At 37.7% G+C, this 21,906-nt stretch overlaps 1 protein-coding gene across 6 annotated transcripts in view; it reads left to right on the top strand.

Moving 5' to 3' along the window:
- LOC116463082 (utrophin) overlaps positions 1 to 21,906 on the top strand; it is a 565,754-nt gene that overhangs the window by 146,447 nt on the left and 397,401 nt on the right. For all 6 annotated transcript variants that reach the window (XM_032146039.2, XM_032146038.2, XM_032146037.2 and 3 more), the window contains exons 12-18: positions 740 to 859; positions 4,671 to 4,772; positions 7,586 to 7,693; positions 7,976 to 8,155; positions 8,991 to 9,160; positions 13,208 to 13,331; positions 16,706 to 16,793. In XM_032146039.2, coding sequence (XP_032001930.1) covers positions 740 to 859; positions 4,671 to 4,772; positions 7,586 to 7,693; positions 7,976 to 8,155; positions 8,991 to 9,160; positions 13,208 to 13,331; positions 16,706 to 16,793 — 892 coding nt within the window. The remainder of the gene's footprint in view (positions 1 to 739; positions 860 to 4,670; positions 4,773 to 7,585; positions 7,694 to 7,975; positions 8,156 to 8,990; positions 9,161 to 13,207; positions 13,332 to 16,705; positions 16,794 to 21,906) is intronic.

Raw genomic sequence — 21,906 nt, 5'->3', positions numbered from 1 at the left:
ACCTCAGGCTCCCAAGTAGCTGGGACTATAGGCGTGTGCCACCATGCCCAGCTAATTTTTTGTATTTTTAGTAAAGTTGGGGTTTCACCATGTTGGCCAGGCTGGTCTTGAACTCCTGAACTCAAGTGATCTGCCTGCCTTGGGTTCCCAAAGTGCTGGGATTACAGGTGTGAGCCACCACGCCCAGCCTATACATTTTCTGTACACATGTATCCAATTGACTATGCTCTTCCCATGGAAAAGGTGAGAGAATCTAAGGTGTCCATAGTTCCTTAACTGCTTTACTGGGTAGCTAATCAGAGTAACTTTTGACTGTCATGTAGCATTCTACTTATCTCTTTATACTGTCCTACACTAGATAAAATGATCTCTGACTTGGTTTATTTAAGCGCTGGACTTTTTTGCTTTACCACTTCTACATTTTTGTATTAATTCCTAGTATGGACACTCAACTCCTTTATGCTATAAATTCTGAGGGAGGGCCAGAACTTGAATAAAAGTGGTGATATCTCCATTTGCAGTCTGTTATAACACTGCATCCTCAAACTGCCTTTGTTGATAATGGAATGTAAGGATGTATAATAGGATTAGTTTCATTAGTAGAACACTTAGGGTAATGATTGGAAATTTAAATATGATGCCTCATTAACTATCCTTAATTACTATTGACAACTGAGTGCATTTTAGATAGGTAAATGGGAAAGTAGAAATAATGGTTTATCTTCATTTTTTTCTCTAGAGTTTGCAAAGTGATCTTGAGGCTGAACAGGTGAAAGTAAATTCACTAACTCACATGGTGGTCATTGTTGATGAAAACAGTGGTGAGAGTGCTACAGCTATCCTAGAAGACCAGTTACAGGTAAGGGTGCTGTAAAGTTGGATAATCCTGAGGGACCTGTGGTCTGAGACCCAATTACATATTGCCCTTGTTCTTCATGTCCTTTCTCATTCTTTATCCAGAAGGGTAGAAAAACCTACCTTTGGTTGTACTTCCCAGTTGGGGTTCTACAGTGTGTGGGCTACAGGAGTACCCAAGTATTGATTCCTTTACTTCAGCTCTTGGGGTGAATGAGTGGGGTTGGTTGCAGTCCCCAGCTTCCTTGTGCATAATGACAAGATTTGGAAGCACAGTGTATTAGTCTGTTTTCACGCTGCTGATAAAGACATACCTGAGACTGGGAAGAAAAAGAGGTTTAAGGGACTTACAGTTCCATGTGGCTGGGGAGACCTCACAATCATGGTGGAAGGGAAGGAGGAGCAAGTCACATTTTACATAGATGGTGGCAGGCAAAGAGCGAGAGCTTGTGCAGGGAAACTCCCTTTCTTAAAACCATCAGATCTCGTGAGACTTACTCACTATCACAAGAACAGCAAGAGGAAGACCTGCCCCCATGAATCAATTACCTCCCACTGGGTTCCTCACTTGAAATGTAGGAATCGTGGGAGTTACAGTTCAAGATCAGACTTGGATGGGGACACAAGCAAACCATATCATTGCGCCCCTGGCCACTCCCAAATCTTATGTCCTCACATTTCACAACCAATCGTGCTTTCCCAACACCACCCCCAAAGTCTTAACTTATTTCAGCATTAACTCAAAAGTCCGCAGTCCAAAGTCTCATCTCAGACAAGGCAAGTCCCTTCTGCCTATGAGCCTGCAAAGTCAAAAGCAAGTTAGTTACTTCCTAGATACAATGGGGGTACAGGCAAAGAGTAAATACATCTGTTCCAAATGGGAGAAATTGGCCAAAACAAAAGGGCTAGAGTCCCCATTCAAGTATGAAATCTGGTGGGGCAGTCAAATCTTAAAGTTTCAAAATGATCTCCTTTGATTTCATGTTTCACATCCAGGTCACGCTTATGCAAGAGGTAGGTTCCCATGGTCTTGGGCAGCACTGTCCCTGTGGCTTTGCAGGAAATAGCCCCGTCCTGGTTGCTTTCATCGGCCGGTGTTGTGTGTCTGTGGCTTTTCCAGGTGCACGGTGCAAGCTGTCAGTGGATCTACCACCCTGGGGTCTGGAGAACAGTGGCCTTCTTCTCACTGCTCCACTAGGTGGTGCCCCAGTAGGGACTCTGTTTGGGCCACATTTCCCTTCTGCACTGCCCTAGCAGAGGTTCTCCATGAGAGCCCCACCCCTGCAGCAAACTTCCGCCTGGACGTCCAGGTGTTTCCATACATCCTCTGAAATCTAGGTGGATGTTCCCAAACCTCAATTCTTGACCTCTGTGTACCTGCAGGCTCAACACCACATGGAAGCTGCCAAGGCTTGTGGCTTGCACCTTCTGAAGCCATGGCCTGAGCTGTACCTTTGCCCCTTTTAGTCATGGCTGGAGCAGCTGGGATGCAGGGCACCAAGTACCTCCGCACAAGGCATGGGGACCCTGAGCCCAACCCACAAAACCATTTTTTCCTCCTAGGCCTCTGGGCTTGTGATGGGAGGGGCTGATGTGAAGACCTCTGACATGCCTGGAGATGTTTTCCCCATTGTCTTGGTGATTGACTTTTGCCTCTTTGTTACTTATGTAAATTTCTGCAGCCAGCTTGAATTTCTCCTCAGAAAATGAGATTTTCTTTTCTATTGCATTGTCAGGTTGCAAATTTCTCAAACTTTTATGATCTGTTTCCTTTATAAAACTGAATGCTTTTAACAGCACCCAAGTCATATCCTGAATGCTTTGCTGCTTAGAAATTTCTTCCACAGGTACCCTAAATTTTCCCACATTTTTCTGACTTCTTCTGAGCTCTCCAAATGTTTCCAACCTCTACTTGTTACTCAGTTCCAAAGTCACTTCTACATTTTGGGGTATCTTTTCAACAGCACCCCACTCTACTGGTACCAATTTACTATATTAGTCCATTTTCATGCTGCTGATAAAGACAAACCTGAGACTGGGAAGAAAAAGAGGTTTAATGGACTTACAGTTCCACATCGCTGGGGAGGCCTCACAATCATGGCAGAAGGGAAGGAGGAGCAAGTCATGTCTTACATGCATGGTGGCAGGCAAAGAGAGAGAGCTTGTGCAGGGAAACTCCCTTTTATAAAACCATCAGATCTCATGAGACTTATTCACTATAATGAGAACAGTACGGGAAAGACCTGCCCCCATGCTTCAATTACCTCCCACCAAGTTCCTCTCAAAAAGTGTGGGAATTGTGGTAGTTATAATGCAAGATGAGATTTGATGGAGACACAGGCAAACCATATCACACAGGAACTGATCTTATTCAGTGATCCACTGACTTCTTCTCAGAAGCACTTGAGGAGCTTGTTAAAATGTAGATTCCTAGGCTCTACCCACTACCTAAATCTAGGTGAGGGAGGGATGCAGTGAATTTGCAATGTGAGAAAAATTATGTGCATAGTAAAGTTTGAGAATTTCACCTAGTAGGATTCAATATCTCAGTGTTTTTGGTAGATTAATATGTGAATTTCAACAACAGTTTTGGAAACCTCCCATAATTGCTTCTTTTTGCACAAAGGCAATAGTGGATCTTTACAAGTCTTTAACAAATAAATTTATTGGTATTTCATTTGAACAATACTTGGATTTTCTGGTAAGACATTGCCAATTTATTTAAATATGATGCCTCATTAAGTGAGGAAATCCAAACTGTAATTTCATCACGTGAGGTCCTTTTGCTTTTGTAATATTTAGTCAGCCAGTGGTTCTAAGACTTATACGCAGTAGTTAGTTATTATAACCTGAGAGCTAAGTATTCATGCCTTGACTATTTAGCAGTAAGGAATCTGAGATTCAGAGAGGTTAAGTAGTCCTCTGGAGATTTAAATAGACAATGAGTTATCATGCTGAGACTGGAAATCTATCTTCTGGCTCTTAAGTTTTCTCCCCCTTTGTACTATGAAAAGCTTATTCTCATATTAAGTATCAAAATAGTATAGTATGAATTAAATAATTCTTGTTCACATGTATATAGTATAAAAATAAATTTTAACATTTGTTGATCATTATTTATAAAATTGTAATAAAATGATTTTGGGAGAAAATAATCATGAAGAGTGATTTTTTATAATTAATAAAATTTATTTAGTATTGCTGATACTAGTAAGATTCTGTTGCTAGTTTATGTAACTTATGGGGAATTTTTTTATGGATCACATAATGTAAACAGAACAAATCATTTGATTTTTTTATAGTCTCGTAAAAATTCTCTTATTCAAAACAGTTTTTATAAGTTAAACATTTTTCGTAATTTTGGTACTACAGATGAAAATTTTCTTGGCATGTAAAAGAGAGTTAAGGAATATAACAGACATGCTGGTTTTTTTAGCTAAAAATTTGAAAAATTTGAAGCACAAAAAGTAGATATGTTTGTTTTATTTTTTAATAATATGTAAAAATATCATATTCTCATAAAAACCACAATGAAATAGAAAGAGCAGGTTTGGAGTCAAAGATTCAGAGTATAGAGTTCTAGTTATGTTAGTTTCTAGCTATGTAAAATCATTTGTTCAATTCTATGGAAATTAGTTTTTCTGATTCATACATTTCTAGGCCTAGTCTGTATTATTTTAAAGCAATTTTTATAAAAATACTTTTTATAAGTTGTTACGCTATAATAAAGAACAATGGAAATCGTGAATTTCTTCAAGGATTGTGATAACTCTCTTAAGGCTGTGTTGACAAAGGATGGTTTCTCCTTTTCCTAGAAACTTGGTGAGCGCTGGACAGCAGTATGCCGTTGGACTGAAGAACGCTGGAATAGGTTACAAGAAATCAATATATTGTGGCAGGAATTATTGGAAGAACAGGTATGAAACTGTTTTCCATAAGGGGCAAAATAAATGGTGAAAAGTAACCCATCTTTTATTGTGACATTAGAATAAAGTTGCCTTGTTTACCTTTCTTTGAAAGGAAAATATATAAATAATTATTTTAAAGATCAAATTTCTATCCAGTTTATAACTGATCATGAAGCTTATTCACAGAGATTATGTCATTTGGCTCCATTAATTTGACCTGTTTTCAATTACTTGGAATGTTAGTACTTAGATATGCTATTTTCATGATTAGTGGATTTGTGTTGGGTGATGTATTTGAATTTGTATCAACACAATGCCTAGCATATAGTTTGTGCTGAGTAAATAATGAGTAATGAATCCACTCAACACATTGTGAACTTTAATTCCCTAGATTTTTTCTTGATTTTTAACAAGTATTGAAATTAATGAGAAAATATTATTTAGCAACACCTTTGATTTAACACTGGGTTAATTGCATATTTTTTTCACTGTCATCACAGCGAATGAACCTGTTGTACAAGCTGCCACCTTAATTTTTCAGTAGGAGTGGTGGCTCTTTGCTCGTTCTCTGTCTTTCCAGAAAAGCAACCATTGAAACAAAATACAAAACTTTTCTCCCCAAATGCCAAGCAATTGTGGTTTTAAAAAATAAGTAGATACTGGCCAGGCAGGGTGACTCACGCCTGTAATCCCAGCACTTTGGGAGGCTGAGGCGGGTGGATCACTTGAAGTCAGGAGTTCGAGACTAGCCCGGCCAACATAGTGAAACCCTGTCTCCACTAAAAATATAAAAATAAGCCAGTCCTGGTGGTGGGTACCTGTAATCCCAGCTACTCAGGAGGCTGAGGCAGGAGAATTGCTGGAACCCGGGAGGTGGAGGTTGCAGTGAGCCGAGATAGTGCCATTGCACTCCAGCCTGGGAGACAAGAGTGAGACTCTCTCTCAAAAAAAAAAAAAAAAAAAAAAGCAAATACTCTATTCCCACATCTCTCAGTGTCCATTTTGATTCTTTTAAATGCATTTCATTTCCATCTATAAGAAGCAACTATATTCTCTTCAGGGGAAAAAACACAAGTGTATGATGTTTTGTGGCTTACTAAATATGGTGGCAGATAGTACATCTTAAAATGTAGGTTGCAGAATTTGTCCAAATATAAATTGTTAATGACTACTTCCCCCTCCCTCAATCTGTGGTCATATTTTTCTTCTTAGGAATCACAAAGGGACCTGATTCTGATTTCTGAAATGTTTACATTTCGCTTTACAAATATTTACATTTCACTTTATAAATATTTACGTTTATTGTGAACCTTGTATTTAGGCCAAAAAGTCTCATAGAATAGTTAAAATTTTACTTCAGTAATGACAGGAGAAAGGCTGGGCACAGTGGATCACGCTTGTAATCCCAGCACTTTGGGAGGCCGAGGCGCGCGGATCAGTTGAGGTCAGACCAACATGGTGAAACCTGTCTCTACTAAAAATACAAAAAATTAGCCAGGCCTGTGGTGGGCACCTGTAATCCCAGCCACTCGGGAGGCTATGGAGGCAGGAGAATCGCTTGAACCCAGGAGGCAGAGGTTGTAGTGATCTGAGATGGCACCACTGCACTCCAGTCTGGGTGACAGAGTGAGACTCTGTCTCAAAAAATAAAAATAATAGTAATAGTAATAATTGCAGTAGAGGACATCAATTGCTAGAGAAAACCATTGTGTTACTCTTCTATCCAGTAAACTAATTGCAAATTTGGAAATAATTTTAATTTGATGATAAAAAAAGTTTAAAAATAGAGTACTAGTATTTCAGTCACTTGTATCACTTTAGGTTTTAAACTGACCTTTCATCATGTTCTACAATGATCTGACATTTTAACTATACCTTTTGTGTGTGTGTGTAGTATCTACATGTTCTGTCTTGTGGCATCATTATTTATGTGCATATCTTACCAGCCTCACTAGATTGAGGACAGTATCCGTTGGGGGGTGAAATACAGAGGCAAGGAATAGTTGTTAAATATTTAATTGATAAATAAAATCACTGAGAAAGAATTGATTCCATTGCAAATACAGAACCAAGTTTTTTTCCTCGCTACTAAATAGAAAAGGGTTTCTGCCCTAAATGCTACATTTTGGGAAAAATTATCACAGTGTAGCTACAGTTGTTTTCCATCCCTTCTTCAGGATTATCTCTCTACATGATTGAATATCCTCTGCTCAGAAAACATGCATTGTTGGCCAATGAAGTTTAAAAATCTTTATATGGGCTTTGGGCGATCTTCAGACTCCCTCCTTTAATCATAACTGCTGTTGAACCTTGAATGCTAGTGTGGATTTCCTACGTGATGCCATGGAAAGACCATTGGTTTTGGAGTGTGGACCCTGGACCCAGCTCTGCCATTAACTAGCCAAGTGATCTGGGACATGTAACTTGACTTCTCTTTCCTTCCTTTCTAAAATGAGGTGCTGGGACAAGACAATCTCTGAGCTTTCTTCTGCCTCTAGAAAGTTAAAATGTAATTCCTTTGGAGACTTACGTAGTTGGATTTTCCCTTTTCCCTCCACCTATCTCCTTGAAAATTAGGTTTCATTCCCTGGGTATGAGGCTAATGTCAGATTGTTCTGTTACAAATCTGAAAAGGAAAATATTTTAAAGAAAGGTATCTTTCTGGGTCATTTGTCCCTCAGACTTAGGTGTTTGAAGGCCTTCTTATCCCCAGGTAAGGGTGAAGCCTCTAATAAAATAAAAGTTAGAAATTTGGATGCATGATTTAATTGAATTACCAAATGATTCTGCAGATAAAGTTCAACTTTTGTTATTACTTGTAGTGCTTGTTGAAAGCTTGGTTAACCGAAAAAGAAGAGGCTTTAAATAAAGTCCAGACAAGCAACTTCAAAGACCAAAAGGAACTAAGTGTCAGTGTTCGACGTCTGGCTGTAAGTGATGGGGTTGTCAGCATCTGTGTTGTAAGCCTATGATCCCTTAATGTTTTATAGCTAATGGTTAATACAATTTAGTGAATGCAGATTACAGCTCATTACCTAGCATTAGACTGCTGCCCTGTAACAATCTGGAACCACGAGTCTTGCCTTTTAGCATAGTGAACTGCAAAGCATGTACATTTTACTATAAAATATACATGTTTAAAATTCTTGGCTGGGGAAGGAAAGATAAAGTCCTGTTAAAAAGAGTCATCTAATAAATATCTGAAATACTAGATTTTGAAGGAAGACATGGAAATGAAGCGTCAAACATTAGATCAGCTGAGTGAGATTGGCCAGGATGTGGGACAATTACTTGATAATTCCAAGGCATCTAAGAAGATCAACAGTGACTCAGAGGAACTGACTCAAAGATGGGATTCTTTGGTTCAGAGACTAGAAGATTCCTCCAACCAGGTACTTTTTGATTTAGATCATATGTTGTGCCATGAAGTAAACATTTAAAGTTTAAATGTTCAGGTTAGTTTTAATTTGTATGAAATAAAAGAGTAGTAGACAAACTAAAAAGTTGGTTCCTTATACCTGATGAAAAATTGACACGTGAAAATCACCTTCAGTTTTCTAAAGTAAGTTTTAATAGATTGTCTTAATATCCTGTAATTTAATTCATAGTAACTGATTACACTTAGCCAATAAATAATCTTAACATCTTCAATCTTAAGTAATCTTAGTAATCTTAAAAATATTTTAATGAATTAGTCAAACATAAAACATTGGTTTGTAGACAGATATTCTTAGCAGCATTATTTATAATAGCCAAAAAGTGGAACAACTTAAATATCCATACACAGATGAATGGATAAACAAAATGTGGTGTATGTATACAATATTATCTGATAATACAAAAGAATGAAGTATTGACACATGCTACAACATAGATGAATCTTGAAAACACTATGCTAAGTATAAGAAGCCAATCGCAAGATTATATGCACTATGATTCCATTCATAGGAAATGTCCACAAGGGAAAAATATCCACAGAGACAGAAAGTAAATGCGTGGTTGCCACTGGTGGGAGTGGGGAATGGGGAGTGATGGTTTATGGGTATGAGATTGCTTTTTGGGGTGATAAAATGTTCTGGAGACAGAGCGTGAGGATGATTATACAACAGTATAAATGTACTAATAACCATTAAGTTATATATTTCAAAGAAAGAATTTTATAGCATGTGAATTATATCTCAGTGAAGCAGTTACAAAAATTGAAATTTTGGATGGCTTTTATTTCAGGTGACTCAGGCTGTAGCAAAGCTGGGGATGTCTCAGATTCCTCAGAAGGACCTTTTGGAGACTGTTCGTGTAAGAGAACAAGCAACTACAAAAAAATCTAAGCAGGAACTGCCTCCTCCTCCTCCCCCAAAGAAGAGACAGATCCATGTGGATATTGAAGTTAAGAAAAAGTGAGAAGAGATATAGAAATTGTTCAATCCAATATTGCACATACTGTATTTTCTACTTGGTACCTATTTTGTACTAATCATTAATCATAGGCAAATCTAGACATAATAATAATAATTATTATTAAAAGTCAACTACTGAACCACTCGCTGCCCCTATCTTCTGAATATTCTAGTTGGCACTAGCTAAGCATCTAAATTTTCTTGGATGATTTTGTGTTTTTATCCTATGTTCAATTGGGAGAACTTTGTGATTGAACCTTTCTTTCTTTCTTTCTTTCTTTCCCGTCATTCTCCTTGGAAGGATATGATTGTCCATGACTGTCTTTTTATTCTTTCTTTCACTGTCACAACTTGACAATTTTGCTTTAGGTAGACATCCGTATTCTTGGTGAATCTCTTTCCTCCTCTCACCGTTAAAAAGTACTTAATTCAGGGAAATAATTCATTTCTAGTGTCCTTTTTTCTCCCCTTTCTCTCTTATTCTTTTTCATGTTTTGTTGTTTCCTTTGTTATTTTCTTTGTCAGATTAATTAACATATTCTTTGTATTTGGCTTAAAGATCCATCTTTGTCATAAAATATTTCTTTTAGTCTTATTGATTCAAAAGAAAACTCAGGATCTCTAGAAGAAGAATAATCACAGCTGACATATATTGAGCTTTTATTGATGTCAGCTATTCTATTCAACTATACTGTGTGCAGGTACTGTACCTGACATAACTACAGCAGGTAATCCTCAAAACAGTCTTTGAGTAGTACTGTTATTCTCTCCCTCTTACAGCAGAACTCATGCTTGGGTAAATGGGCAATTATTTTGGGCCTGAATAAAAATTATATGCTTTCTCCAACCTAGCTTTTGTTAGACAAAGCAGCATTCCAATATTACCAGATGGTTTTTATTTTGATAATAAGTCTGTGTTTCTGCCTCTTAATAGCATCTCCTTGTAGGACCAGTGTACCTCCGAGTTGCAAGCAGCAGCTATGGAACCTTTACTTTTGGAGCCAAGACAGCACAGGAAAAAGATGCTCCTAATGTTAATATGAGCATAGATCTCACATTTCCTCAGTGGATATTATCTGCCAGGTATATCTGGCAGCGTGTCTCTCCAATACTGACTTTGTGCATTTGGAAGCACAGAAGGTTGTCAAAGACTAGAGTACATAACTGTGAAATCTTAAACACGACTGTATTGTATAGGGTACATTGTGCTGCAAGAAAGAGAATACCGTGCCCGAAGTGTCTTAAACAATGAGATCATTGGTGATCCCATATTACAAAAGTTCTGGAGGTAGGGAAGGTCTGTTTTAATGGAAGGGTGTGGTTCAGCAACCCCCCATCTGCAGTCTCTTGTCATTCTTGTCATTCTAAGGCTTTTACCCTTAGCCTTGTCTTATTAGCAGACTGCTGCGCTGCTCTCCCTGATCCCCTGGTGCATGGGAAGTTGAAACTATCTGGCCTTTCGAGTCTCTGTAGTTGCGTTTTGGGGACTCCAACAGCAAGGAAGAATTATGGAGAGGGGGTGTCTGTCGTGTGGGCAACCAGCTGCGAGGACTACAGTTATCGACTCCATCACTTGACTGAGGCAGACATTCCTTCAGTGAATTCTTGGACAAATAGAGGCTTGAATACATCCATTCCTTACAGTTAAATCTCATTATTAGAAAGGTCATTTTTATGCTCACATTCTGCCCCGTCTAAGTCTACCTACATGTGCTAGCTCTTTTGGAGGGATATGGAGCCACTTTTTCAATATGTGACCTCCTCAGTCTTTGAAGATAGTGTTTATATCCCAGTTTTTATTGTCATAAAGTGCAGGGGATCCTTAATCATTCTTATTAACATGGTTTCCAGACCCTTTTATATCTTCTGTCTGCTCTAGAAACCACTATTAGTTTGCCTTAAAAGGGACTTAAATGGACTTAAAATGGACTACCCCAATAATCAAGGGCCTTAAATGACTGCTTAATGCCTAGTTTAAAATATATGTTTAAAAAATGGTGGCTCATTTCTACTTCTCTTCCCCTGGTGCTGCTGTGGTGGTGGTTTTTACCAGCTCAAGGTACAGTGGGACAGTCATTTCCTAGAATGTAGATACCTGTTCCTGTGACCTGTGATCGTTGCGTCACTCTTGCCCATATTGAGAGCAGATGCTGACTGACTCTCCAAGGTCATTGTAAACGTGCGATTTTTAGATGGCTGTCTCTTCTCTGAAATATTAAATAGAAAGCTGCTGTTAAGATGATGGGAGGAACGTATCCCTGTTTGAGCAATACCTTGACCCCAGATATTTATCTAGAGCATCACAAAATCCCTCACATATCACAGGGAAAATCTATCTTGATGAAAAGATAAAATATTCATAATTCACCAGAAACCTTTAAGCAAAGTTTCTCACAAGAATCAGCAGTAACGACTTGTGCCACTGCTTAACGTACCAAGAAGCTCTGTGGGGAGGGTACTAGTTAAGAAGACAGACAGTCTTGGTTTGAATCCCAGCCTCACCCTTTGTTAGCTTTATTACATGGGAGAGTTACTGAAAACCTCTGTGAGCGCAGTGCCTTAATCTCTAAAGGGGATAATAATAGTGTATACTTCTTAGGGTGCTGGTGAGGATTCCTTGAGTTAATAATAGACATAAAACACTTAGAAAGGGGCCGGGTAGAAGGCCAGCAATCAGTGATCGTGGCTCCTCTTGTTCCTCCTTGCTTTAGTTTTGACCAACCTTCTCAACTCCTCTCAAACCTGTCCTTTCGTCTTCCTTCCCACTGTTACTATCTTAGTTGTGACCCCCGTTGCTTCCACAGCCTGTTCTCGGCTCTTGTCTCTCTTTAATGCCTTCTCCTCGGTGAACACTAAAGGATAAATAGGATAAATAGAATCATGTCAGTTCCATGCATAGAACTCTCCCTTGGCTCTCAGCTGCCTTTGAGTTAAGTCCAAACTCCTTAATATGTCCTGCAGGGCCTTCCCGTAGCTGGTCCATGTGATTCTTGGCCACATCGTCAATTGTCCCTCCCTTGTGAGTTCAGTACTCATTATTCCAGACACGCCTAACTAATACTTGCAGTTTGCAAAATGTGATCTTCCCTTTCTTTGCTTTCCCTTGGCAAGGGAAACTCCTCAGTGTAATGCTGTTGTTCTCTAGGAAGCCATCCATGCCCCAGTTGGATTAGAAGCCACTCCTGTGAATTCCTGGATTAGCACCTAGCAAATTCTTTTGTTATTGCCTGTTACTTTCCATTGCTTACTAGACTAGACTAGAAGCTCCTTGGGAGCTGAGATTTGTATCTGGTTCACTTTCATATCAAGAGCCCAGCCCAATGCCTGACATTTAGTAAGGCTCAGTCATTACATATTGAACAAAAGAAGATGTTAAGTTTAGTAATGTCTGTACTTGTTCTTTGCTGATTATCTAACCAAATCTGGTTTTTATTATCTACAAGCATTTATAAAAATACAAGTGATTCTTTATAAAGGTAAAAATTGTTTTAATATATAAAGTTTTAAAAATTTTTGTTTAAGGCTGAGCATGGTGGGTCATGACTGTAATCACAGCACTTTGGGAGGCCGAGGCAGGCGGATCACGAGGTCAGCCTGGCCAACATGGTGAAACTCTGTCTCTACTAAAAATACAAAAATTAGCTGGGCATGGTAGTGGGCACCTATAATCCTAGCTACTTGGGAGGCTGAGGCAGGAGAATCACGTTTGAACCCGGGAGGCGGAGGTTGCAGTGAACCGAGATCTTGCCATTGCACTCAAGCCTGGGCAACAGGGCGAGACTTCATCTCGAAAAAACAACAACAACAGCAAATTATTTAATTATTTTTTTCAATTATTTATTAACTCTATAATATTATTACTCTTTTCATACTTTTAATTGTAAATATATGATCTTATTTTGCATGGTTACCCTATTTCTGGGTTGCTGTTTTTGGGGGAGTGATAAAAAAACGTATTCCTGATAAGCATTTGAGTTGCTGTTTCTGGAGTCAAGTAAAACGATAGAAGAAAACATGACAAATGGTTACCTCTGAATCTTCAAACAGGTTTGATGCTATAAGTGCAGAGCTGTTGAACTGGATTTTGAAATCGAAAACTGCCATTCAGACCACAGAGATAAAAGAGTATATGAAGATGCAAGACACTTCCGAAATGAAAAAGAAGTTGAAGGTAAAAAACATAAACCACATATATCCTAGTGCATAAAATAGTTCATCATGCTGGATTTTCTGCTGGCATAAAGACATTATGGAATTCAAAAGCCTCCTGTAAAATAAATGTAGGCAGAAGGTAGCTTTTAGTACATTGTAGTGAATTTTGAATCCATTCATGCTAGCTGTCATCAGATCCCTATTTGGAGGAGGGTTTTTTTTCCTCTTTGTCAATCATTGAGATGTACAGTGAGTAATACTTCTTGTGGTGATCCAGTTAGTGGTACTACTTTTTAGTTAGTTTAGATCACCCTTAATCTGGTATCTAATAATTTATGACTTTATATTAACATTATGCTGAAGATGTTTTGCCTTTGGAATACAACAAACTATTTTAAATCAAAAAGTGTCTTCAATATATTTTCTTTAGAGTTGTAAAAAATAAATACAATTAAAAGGTGTGGGATCTTAGCCCTGCTTCTTTCCATGCTTATGTGTGTTTCTGAAGAGTGTGATGGGAGCTTGCAGAGCTTTTTTGTCCTTGGTGCTCATACGTCTCCTACACATTACTGCATTAACTATTTGGGCACCTGGTATAAGTCTGCAATGGTTTTTGTATCAGCAGTGGAGTTTTATTTTAAAGAGTTTGGAGGGTATTTTAAAAACAAGATGTGCATAAATATCTAAGGTTTAAGTTGGAAAGTGGTGGGTGAAATGGGAATTGAGATGAGGCTGGGGTTGTTGGTGTCTTCCCTACAATCGCAAAATCCAGAGGGTGAGGTGGTCTGAGCTCGAACTTGCAAGAGGGCTTAGGGCACACCAAGCACAGGGAGCTGTTTTCTTTGTCCATAATGACCCTCCATTAAGCCCACCTTTCTGTGTGGTTGAAATGTCTCCACTCCAGGAGGCTTTCCTTAGCCTCGCTAGAAAGAGTTCAGTGATTAATCTTTTGACTTCATGTGGCTTTGGCCATATCTCCATGAAAACCCTTCTTGCATTTATGCTGTTGTTTGTTTATATGTCTGCCTATTTATGTGTCTGCCTGTGCAGGCTTAGAAATTGAAGATAATTTTCCATTGCACCCTTTTTATTCAGCACTTGGTAAAGCTCTTGTGGCTCACGGAAGAGGAGTGTGATGATTCTGGGTGGGCAGGGGGAATGGGGAAGTTGGTTGAGCTGGGAGCACCTTTATCAGAGCCTTCTCTGCACAGAGATTTGGGAAAGCCAGAAGTGGGGCCTGTGTTACATCATTTCATATGCTTCTCACAGTTCTGAAAGATGGATAGATGATTTTAATGATCACTGACCACTCAATTCTCAAAGACATTCAGGTGGCAGAAAATTTAGTAGTAACAGTGATCTTCATGGAACAAGTCCCACAAAGTATTGATAACTTAAAGTCTATCCTGTGACCCAGGAACAATTTTACTGGCAGAAACTGTCACTACATTTGGGGGGATAAAGTATGTAAGGTGTGACTGGCGTTCCTTTGTGTTTCATTTAATATTTATCTAAGAGTTCATTTATTTTGTTTCAGACAAGTAGTAATAGATGCCAAAGATTTGGGAAAAAATATATAAAACAAAGAAAATGTCAGCATTACTCTAATCCCTTATTTTTCTTGCAAACTGAGGAAAGATCAACTTATTATTATTATTGTTATTTAGTGAAGGAGTATCTTGTTCCAACAGATGAATTACCTGGGTGGAGAATCCGTAGTCTAGTCTCCTGCCATCTTAAGAGGTAGCAAAAAATCAACTTGTAAAAAGCAGACAATTGCCTTTTTCTCCAGTTTGATAGTGACTTTTACATTGATCCTTAGTTAGACACAAGTAAATGGTGTTTCTTAGAATCTCTTGCTAATATTCCTTGATCTTTGACTATAAGAAGGTTGTTCTACCTAGTCACAATAAACTTTGTGAAAATCAGAGTAGGATAGCTGAATTTATTTGATAGCACTTAGATGTAAAGAATTTAGAATTGGGCTTCTTCTCTGGATTGTCTGGTTGAAGTAATATGGGTTGCTCAGAAGTTTTGATTGTATTATGATGGATACTATTTGAATAGTTAATATATAAATAATCAGTTGGGGATGGAGGAATGGGAGAAAATTCAAATACTGAGTTGTGTGCACATATACTTGTGTTTGTGTGTGTATACATGATTTTACTTGCTTCATTCTTACTAGTTCTGGAAAGAATTTTGTCTTGGGAATATCAAACTATAGAGATAAAAAAAATAATGAAATTAAGAGCCATTCCTCAAACATAAAGAACAAAATGCGGGCTGGGCTTGCCATGGCTCACGCTCATAATTCCAGCACAAGGCAGGAGGATTGCTTGAGCCCAGGAGTTTGAGACCAGCCTGGGCACCATAGGGAGACCCCTGTCTCTACAAAAAGTAAAAAAAAAAAATATTTGCTGGGCATGAGCTTGCACTTGTAACTCCAGCTACTCGGGAGGCTGACATGGGAGGATCCCTTGAGCCCAGGAGGTTGAGGCTGCAGTGGGCCATGATTGTGTCACTGTACCCCAGCTTGGGTGACAGAGTGAGAACCTGCTTCAAAGAAAAAAAAAAAAAGAACAAAATGCTTTGGTTTGGGTTCTAAAGCATATTTTCTATTTTCATTATTTAAAAATTACATATGAAATATGATTGTGCTTGAAGTTTACATTAAACCCTAGACTTAATGCAAACAGATAATACTGAGCCTCAAAATATTTCTATCCATTTTTCCTGTTTTCTTTCTTTTGAGATGGGAGTTTTGCTCTGTTACCCAGGCTAGAGTGCAGTGGTGCGATCTCAGCTCACTGCAACCTCTGCCTCCCGAGTTCAAGCAATTCTCATGCCTAAGCCTCCCGAGCAGCTGGGATTATAGGCACGCGCCACCACGCTTGGCTAATTTTTGTATTTTTAGTAGAGATGGGGTTTCACCATGTTGGCCAGGCTGGTCTCAAACTCTTGACCTCTAGTGATCCACCCCCCTCAGCCTTCCAAAGTGTTGGGATTACAGGTGTGAGCCACCATGCCCAGCCTATCCTTTTTTCTTGCTAGTTGATTTTTGTTCAGCAACTTCTGTCATAACACATTCAATTCTTTTGACTCAAACCATTATTTTTATGGCGTGGCATACTCAGGGTATATATGTGAATAGATATCCTGGATCTAAAACATAATTTTAATTATTTCCTTCTGATAGGAGCTTATAATTATCAGGTACATTTTTTTTCTTATAAAAGAAACCAATGCTTTTTCGTTGCTATGATTATGTTTGAATTTACCTTTTCAGATTTAAAAAGAATGTAGGAGGGACAGTAAACTTAAACATTTAAAACAGCAACATTATATTGAGAGAAAGTTTGCAATATTCTTATGTTGGGACTTCATTTGCAGGCATTAAGAAAAGAACAGAGAGAAAGAATCCCCAGAGCAGATGAATTAAACCAAACTGGGCAAATCCTTGTGGAGCAAATGGGAAAAGGTAAGATCCTTGATTTTTTTTCCCCATATTTTTCAGATGGTGGCATTGAATAATATTAAAGTTTGCCCTATTAAATATTTTGCTTTAATACTCGAATCCTCTTTTGGCTAGATAAATGGTTTTCAAAAATGTTTTTAGGCAGCAGAATCTTTAAAAATGAAATTTTATTCTGAAGCTGATTATAAAAAAACAGATAAAAGCAAAGTTGTTCTGATTTTATATGGGATCGGGGCTGGACACCCTGATTAGCAGAACAGTTAAAACCCACTAGCATAGCATATTTTAAAACTGTATCCTTTGGGTTTATATATTAGGAATTTGTTTTGCAGGGTGGTGGCAAAAGAAAACTTTACTTGGCAACATTTGGGAAATGAAGTTACATTAAATTCATTAAGGGTATTTGATTTTTGATAACTTTTAATGCATTATATTTGTTTACTACAGTATTTTTATAGTTAAGTTTGATAAGGTGTTACTTATATATGAAATTTTTAAATGCTCCCAAGACTTTTTTTTTTTCGCTATAGCTCCCAGTGACTTAGAATAAGCTAAAGATTAATATTCTTGGTGCGCAGTTTTGCATATGAATGTCTCTTTGTTCTAGAGAAATGTTGAAAGACATTTCTCACACTCCATGTACGTTGGTCTAATAATGGTAAGCACTTTGGAAGGCTGCTGTAGCTCTCCTTCACACCTGTACAGATACCTATACAGAATTAGGAATATTAGTTTGACAAGAATCTTCAAAGCAGTAGCATTTAATATTTTATTGTTTGACTTTTTGTTATTGAAAATATAACTATATAAAAGCAAATAGAATACTATGATGAACTTCCTTCTATCAGTTACCTAGTTCAATAATTGACAACATTCTGCCATTCTTGAATTATCTCTACCTTTACTGGTTCCTCAGCCTCTCAATTATTACTATTTTTACAGTTTTCTTGGAAGTAAAATTTACTTACATTGAAATACATGACTCAGCTGTGCTGTTTTGACAAATAGATAAACCTGTGTAACCTATACACACACATCACTATGTAGAAAATTTCCACCTTTCCAGAAATTTCTCTTTTGGGTTAGTCACCTTCCTCCCTCCGGAAAACAACTGTTCATGTTGTTTTGACCTTAGATTATTTTGCCTCCAGCCTTTAACAAATATGTTTATTTATTTAGTATGTATACTGGATATGTGTATACACATACACACACATGCACACAAACATAAACACACAGAAACATATATACACACACAAACATATATAGATATATACACATACACACAAAATATGGAATGTATACCATGTGGACAGTGTATGTCCATTTATTTGGAAATTATGCAAATGTATTATCAATCCATATATTATTAATAAAGGTTAATTTCTTTCTTTAAATAAATTAAATAGAATAGTATTTAATATTTTCTTTCAAAATCCATTCTAGCAGACTCTCTTAGTTGTCCTGCCTGTGGGCATCCCACCTGGAGGTTACTGTTTCCAGTATTTACTTGAGGAGGTCCAGAGACACAAACAGATGATAACTTCCTTTGAGATGCTGGTTCATTCAATAATTATAATGCATTGGATGTTGAATTTATTTCCTTTACAAGCGTAGATTTTTTACTTCTACCTCAGCATTGTACCTGGTGACTCTGGCTTTATCTGATGTGAATATGGGATAACTTCTTGAATCTGTGTACTGAATTTAGTCCCATTTCTGTCAGGTGTTCAGCAGTGTGGCAGAATTATGAAGATGGGGGAGACTTGATGTAGATGAGAAGTTGGTGCGAGGTGATGTTATAGTGAGAATAACAGTGATTGGGGGAATGGGCGAACTTGGATTCTCTTGTCCTTTTCTAGTTTCTTATCTTTGGGAAAGTCTTGGAACCCTTGTGTTTCTTTGCCTTGGTGTCTGGAGAGTGAGGGAGTTTATTAGCTGACTCTTAGCTATTAGTTTATCAGGTGACTATTAGGTTATTAGCTGACTATAGGCTTTGGTCCATAAAATTTTACCGTAAACAGGTCCTAAATAGACACATTCTGGACATTGAATTCACATGAAAGTGCTACTTGCAAAAGGCCAAAGGCAACACTGGAGAATAGGTGACATGGGGCTTTTGTCACCTAATGTATACTTGTCCAATTTCATAGGAAAGCTTTTATATTTTGTATTACCATTTTTTTCATGCATTGGTGGAATTAGAAATTCGTTCATTAGAGGACCTTAATTCTTTTTTGTTTTAAAGATGCATCTGTTTAAAAATTTTTTTTAGGACAACAGTGGGAAGCTGAGGAATGGGGGAGCTGAACTGAATAAAGTCTGTATGTTTCAGTTCAGTTAGGGAGGCATGTCAAATTCTTCAGTAAAACCCAAGTTTGAATAATCACGTCACTGTTTTTCTGAAACCAGTTCCATCAGAAAGCCCACCATAGCCAATTCTGATAGGTCTTTCCTGCCTAATGCATTTTACATAAGTTTTGAGGTATCCCATAGAGCATAAAAATGTTTTTAGAAAATAAAATAGTGTGAGGCGGGGCGCAGTGGCTTGCACCTGTAATCCCAGCACTTTGAGAGGCTGAGGTGGGTGGATCACGAGGTCAGGAGATCAACACCATTCTGGTCAACATGGTGAAACCCCATCTCTACTAAAAATACAAAAATTAGCTGGGCATGGTGGTATGTGACTGTAATCTCAGCTACTCAGAAGGCTGAGGCAGGAGAATCGCCTGAACCAGGGAGTCAGAGGTTGCGATGAGCTGAGATCGCACCACTACACTCCAGCCTGGTGACAGAGCAAGACTCTGTCTCAAAATAATAATAATAATAATAATAATAATAATAATAATAATAGTAATAACAATAATATAAAAATAAATAAATAAAAATAAATAAAATAAAATAGTGTGTTTCATTTGACTTTCATAGCTGATATACTTGGTTTTCTTCGTTTAGCTTATCTTGTTCCTAGAGATTCTCATCTAACAAAATTCAGTAGTTGGGCATCTGGGTAACGTGGCTTTATGAATCGATGCCCACTGTGGTTGTCTAAGCATATAAGCCCATGAAGTTTGGTGAAGGTCCTATGTTTTGTAAACATTTCCCTTGATTCCAATAGTGATAGACTGAGAAGTGTAAAGTCAAGTGAGACTAAGTGGCAGGAATGTGTTCTATTTTCTCTCTTTTAGACAATTAATAAAGTGATATGCTGTTGATTTTGCCTTTTGACTAGTCATCTCTAAGAACTCTGTGTTTTATAGAAATAGAAAATTTTAAACTCTGGATCTCTGGGAGTAAAACAACTGTTTTTAAAGACAATGTGTAGTTTTCCTTTTATAAGATGTAAATTGTGTTTGAATCATTATCGGACATCACTGTAACAAGCAGTATCTCAGGATTAGAGAAAGGGAGATTCAGATGTTTAAAACTGGTTTAAAGAGGCAAAATGAATGGCTTGTAAGATGTTGTCAGTGAAAAAATAACTGAAGTTGTTTTAACTGCCCTTGTTCTTGAAATGAGCACCTCTTTCCAGTTTTCTAGATGAGTAGTGAAATTTTCCATCTCAGAAATTTTATTTACCTACTTAATTTTCTTCCTTGATTAGTATGAATTGTCCAACATAAAGATAATGTGGCTGGTGTTACTATTCTTTTGCCTACCTAGAATAGAAATGATGGGGCAGGGGCACGACCCATATCTCCATTGTTCATATTGTTAGGAAAATGGTGATTTGTTTTGTATACTCTCCCCATTAACAGGGATAATGCAGCATGGCTTGTGATGTGAATGCTTTGCTTATGTCTCATATTCTCTTACCTGAGAGATGGTGGTGAACAGTGAACTTCTGCAATTGACATAGGTGACACATTCAAATGACAGCATGATATGCCCTCATTTATGATTTTCAGTGGACACAGTGTATTATAAAAATTTTCAAAGTTGCATTGTCTATGGATTGTACATGACTTTTTGTTTTTATGCCTTTTTTTTTAGTTCAAGCTCTCATTATCCTGGATTTTGATCATATATGTTTATAAAGCAGGATTGTTTTATTGCTTTCCTACTCAATAAAAATGTGAAGCCATCTTTTTGGTATGCATGTTCTCCTCCGAATAGAAAGATTGCTTTGAAGATTTCCCATACATTTTCATAGTCATTTTAGAGGATTTGAAGGTATTTTAGACTAAGGGAAGTACTATGATAAAATCTATTATTATATATGACTTTATTATTTTTAGGAACATTCTCTACTTTTCAAAAATATCGGACAAATAAAATGATAAGATTTCAGTAATAAAAATGGTGGCATTGTTTTCCCTGATGTGTTTCTAAAGTAGATCATCTTATTGCTGCCTCAGTCTTTTGGTATTTGCTTATTTATGTGCAAGGTCCCCAGTGGGCTTGCTGATGCTTCTAGAGCCTGGCTGCTGGCTTAATATTCCTGCACTCACTAGGTTGCTTCCCAGCATAAGGCATCCTCGCCATTCATTTCTTAATTTATATGACACTGTGCTTTGGTCACCAAGACCTGAGCTGCCTCCTAGTTTTTCTAGCCAGCTGTCTTTTTTTCTTAGGACAAAGGGTCTTCTTTCTGAAGTCGGGCCTAGACAGATCAAGGTAGTTGATCTTATTTCACTGGTTCAGGTGATAAACTAGCAGAGTAGAAGCATGGCATGGATGGAAACATATATTATCTAGAAAAGGCAGACTGGATTAAGAAAATGTGGCACATATACACCATGGAATACTATGCAGCCATAAAAAATGATGAGTTCATGTCCTTTGTAGGGACATGGATGAAACTGGAAAACATCATTCTCAGTAAACTATCGCAAGGACAAAAAACCAAACACCGCATGTTCTCACTCATAGGTGGGAATTGAACAGTGAGAGCTCATGGACACAGGAAGGGGAACATCACACTCCGGGGACTGTTGGGGGAGGTGGGAGGGACAGCATTAGGAGATATACCTAATGCTAAATGACGAGTTACTGGGTGCAGGAAATCAACATGGCACATGGATACATATGTAACAAACCTGCACATTGTGCACATGTGCCCTAAAACCTAAAGTATAATAATAAAAAAAATGAAAAAAAAAAAAAAAAAAAGACT

The sequence above is a fragment of the Hylobates moloch genome, unplaced genomic scaffold (assembly GCF_009828535.3).
Source record: "Hylobates moloch isolate HMO894 unplaced genomic scaffold, HMol_V3 SCAFFOLD_27, whole genome shotgun sequence".
NCBI lineage: Eukaryota > Metazoa > Chordata > Mammalia > Primates > Hylobatidae > Hylobates > Hylobates moloch.
Note: the sequence above shows the minus strand (reverse complement) of the source record. Positions and strands in the feature narration are given on the sequence as shown.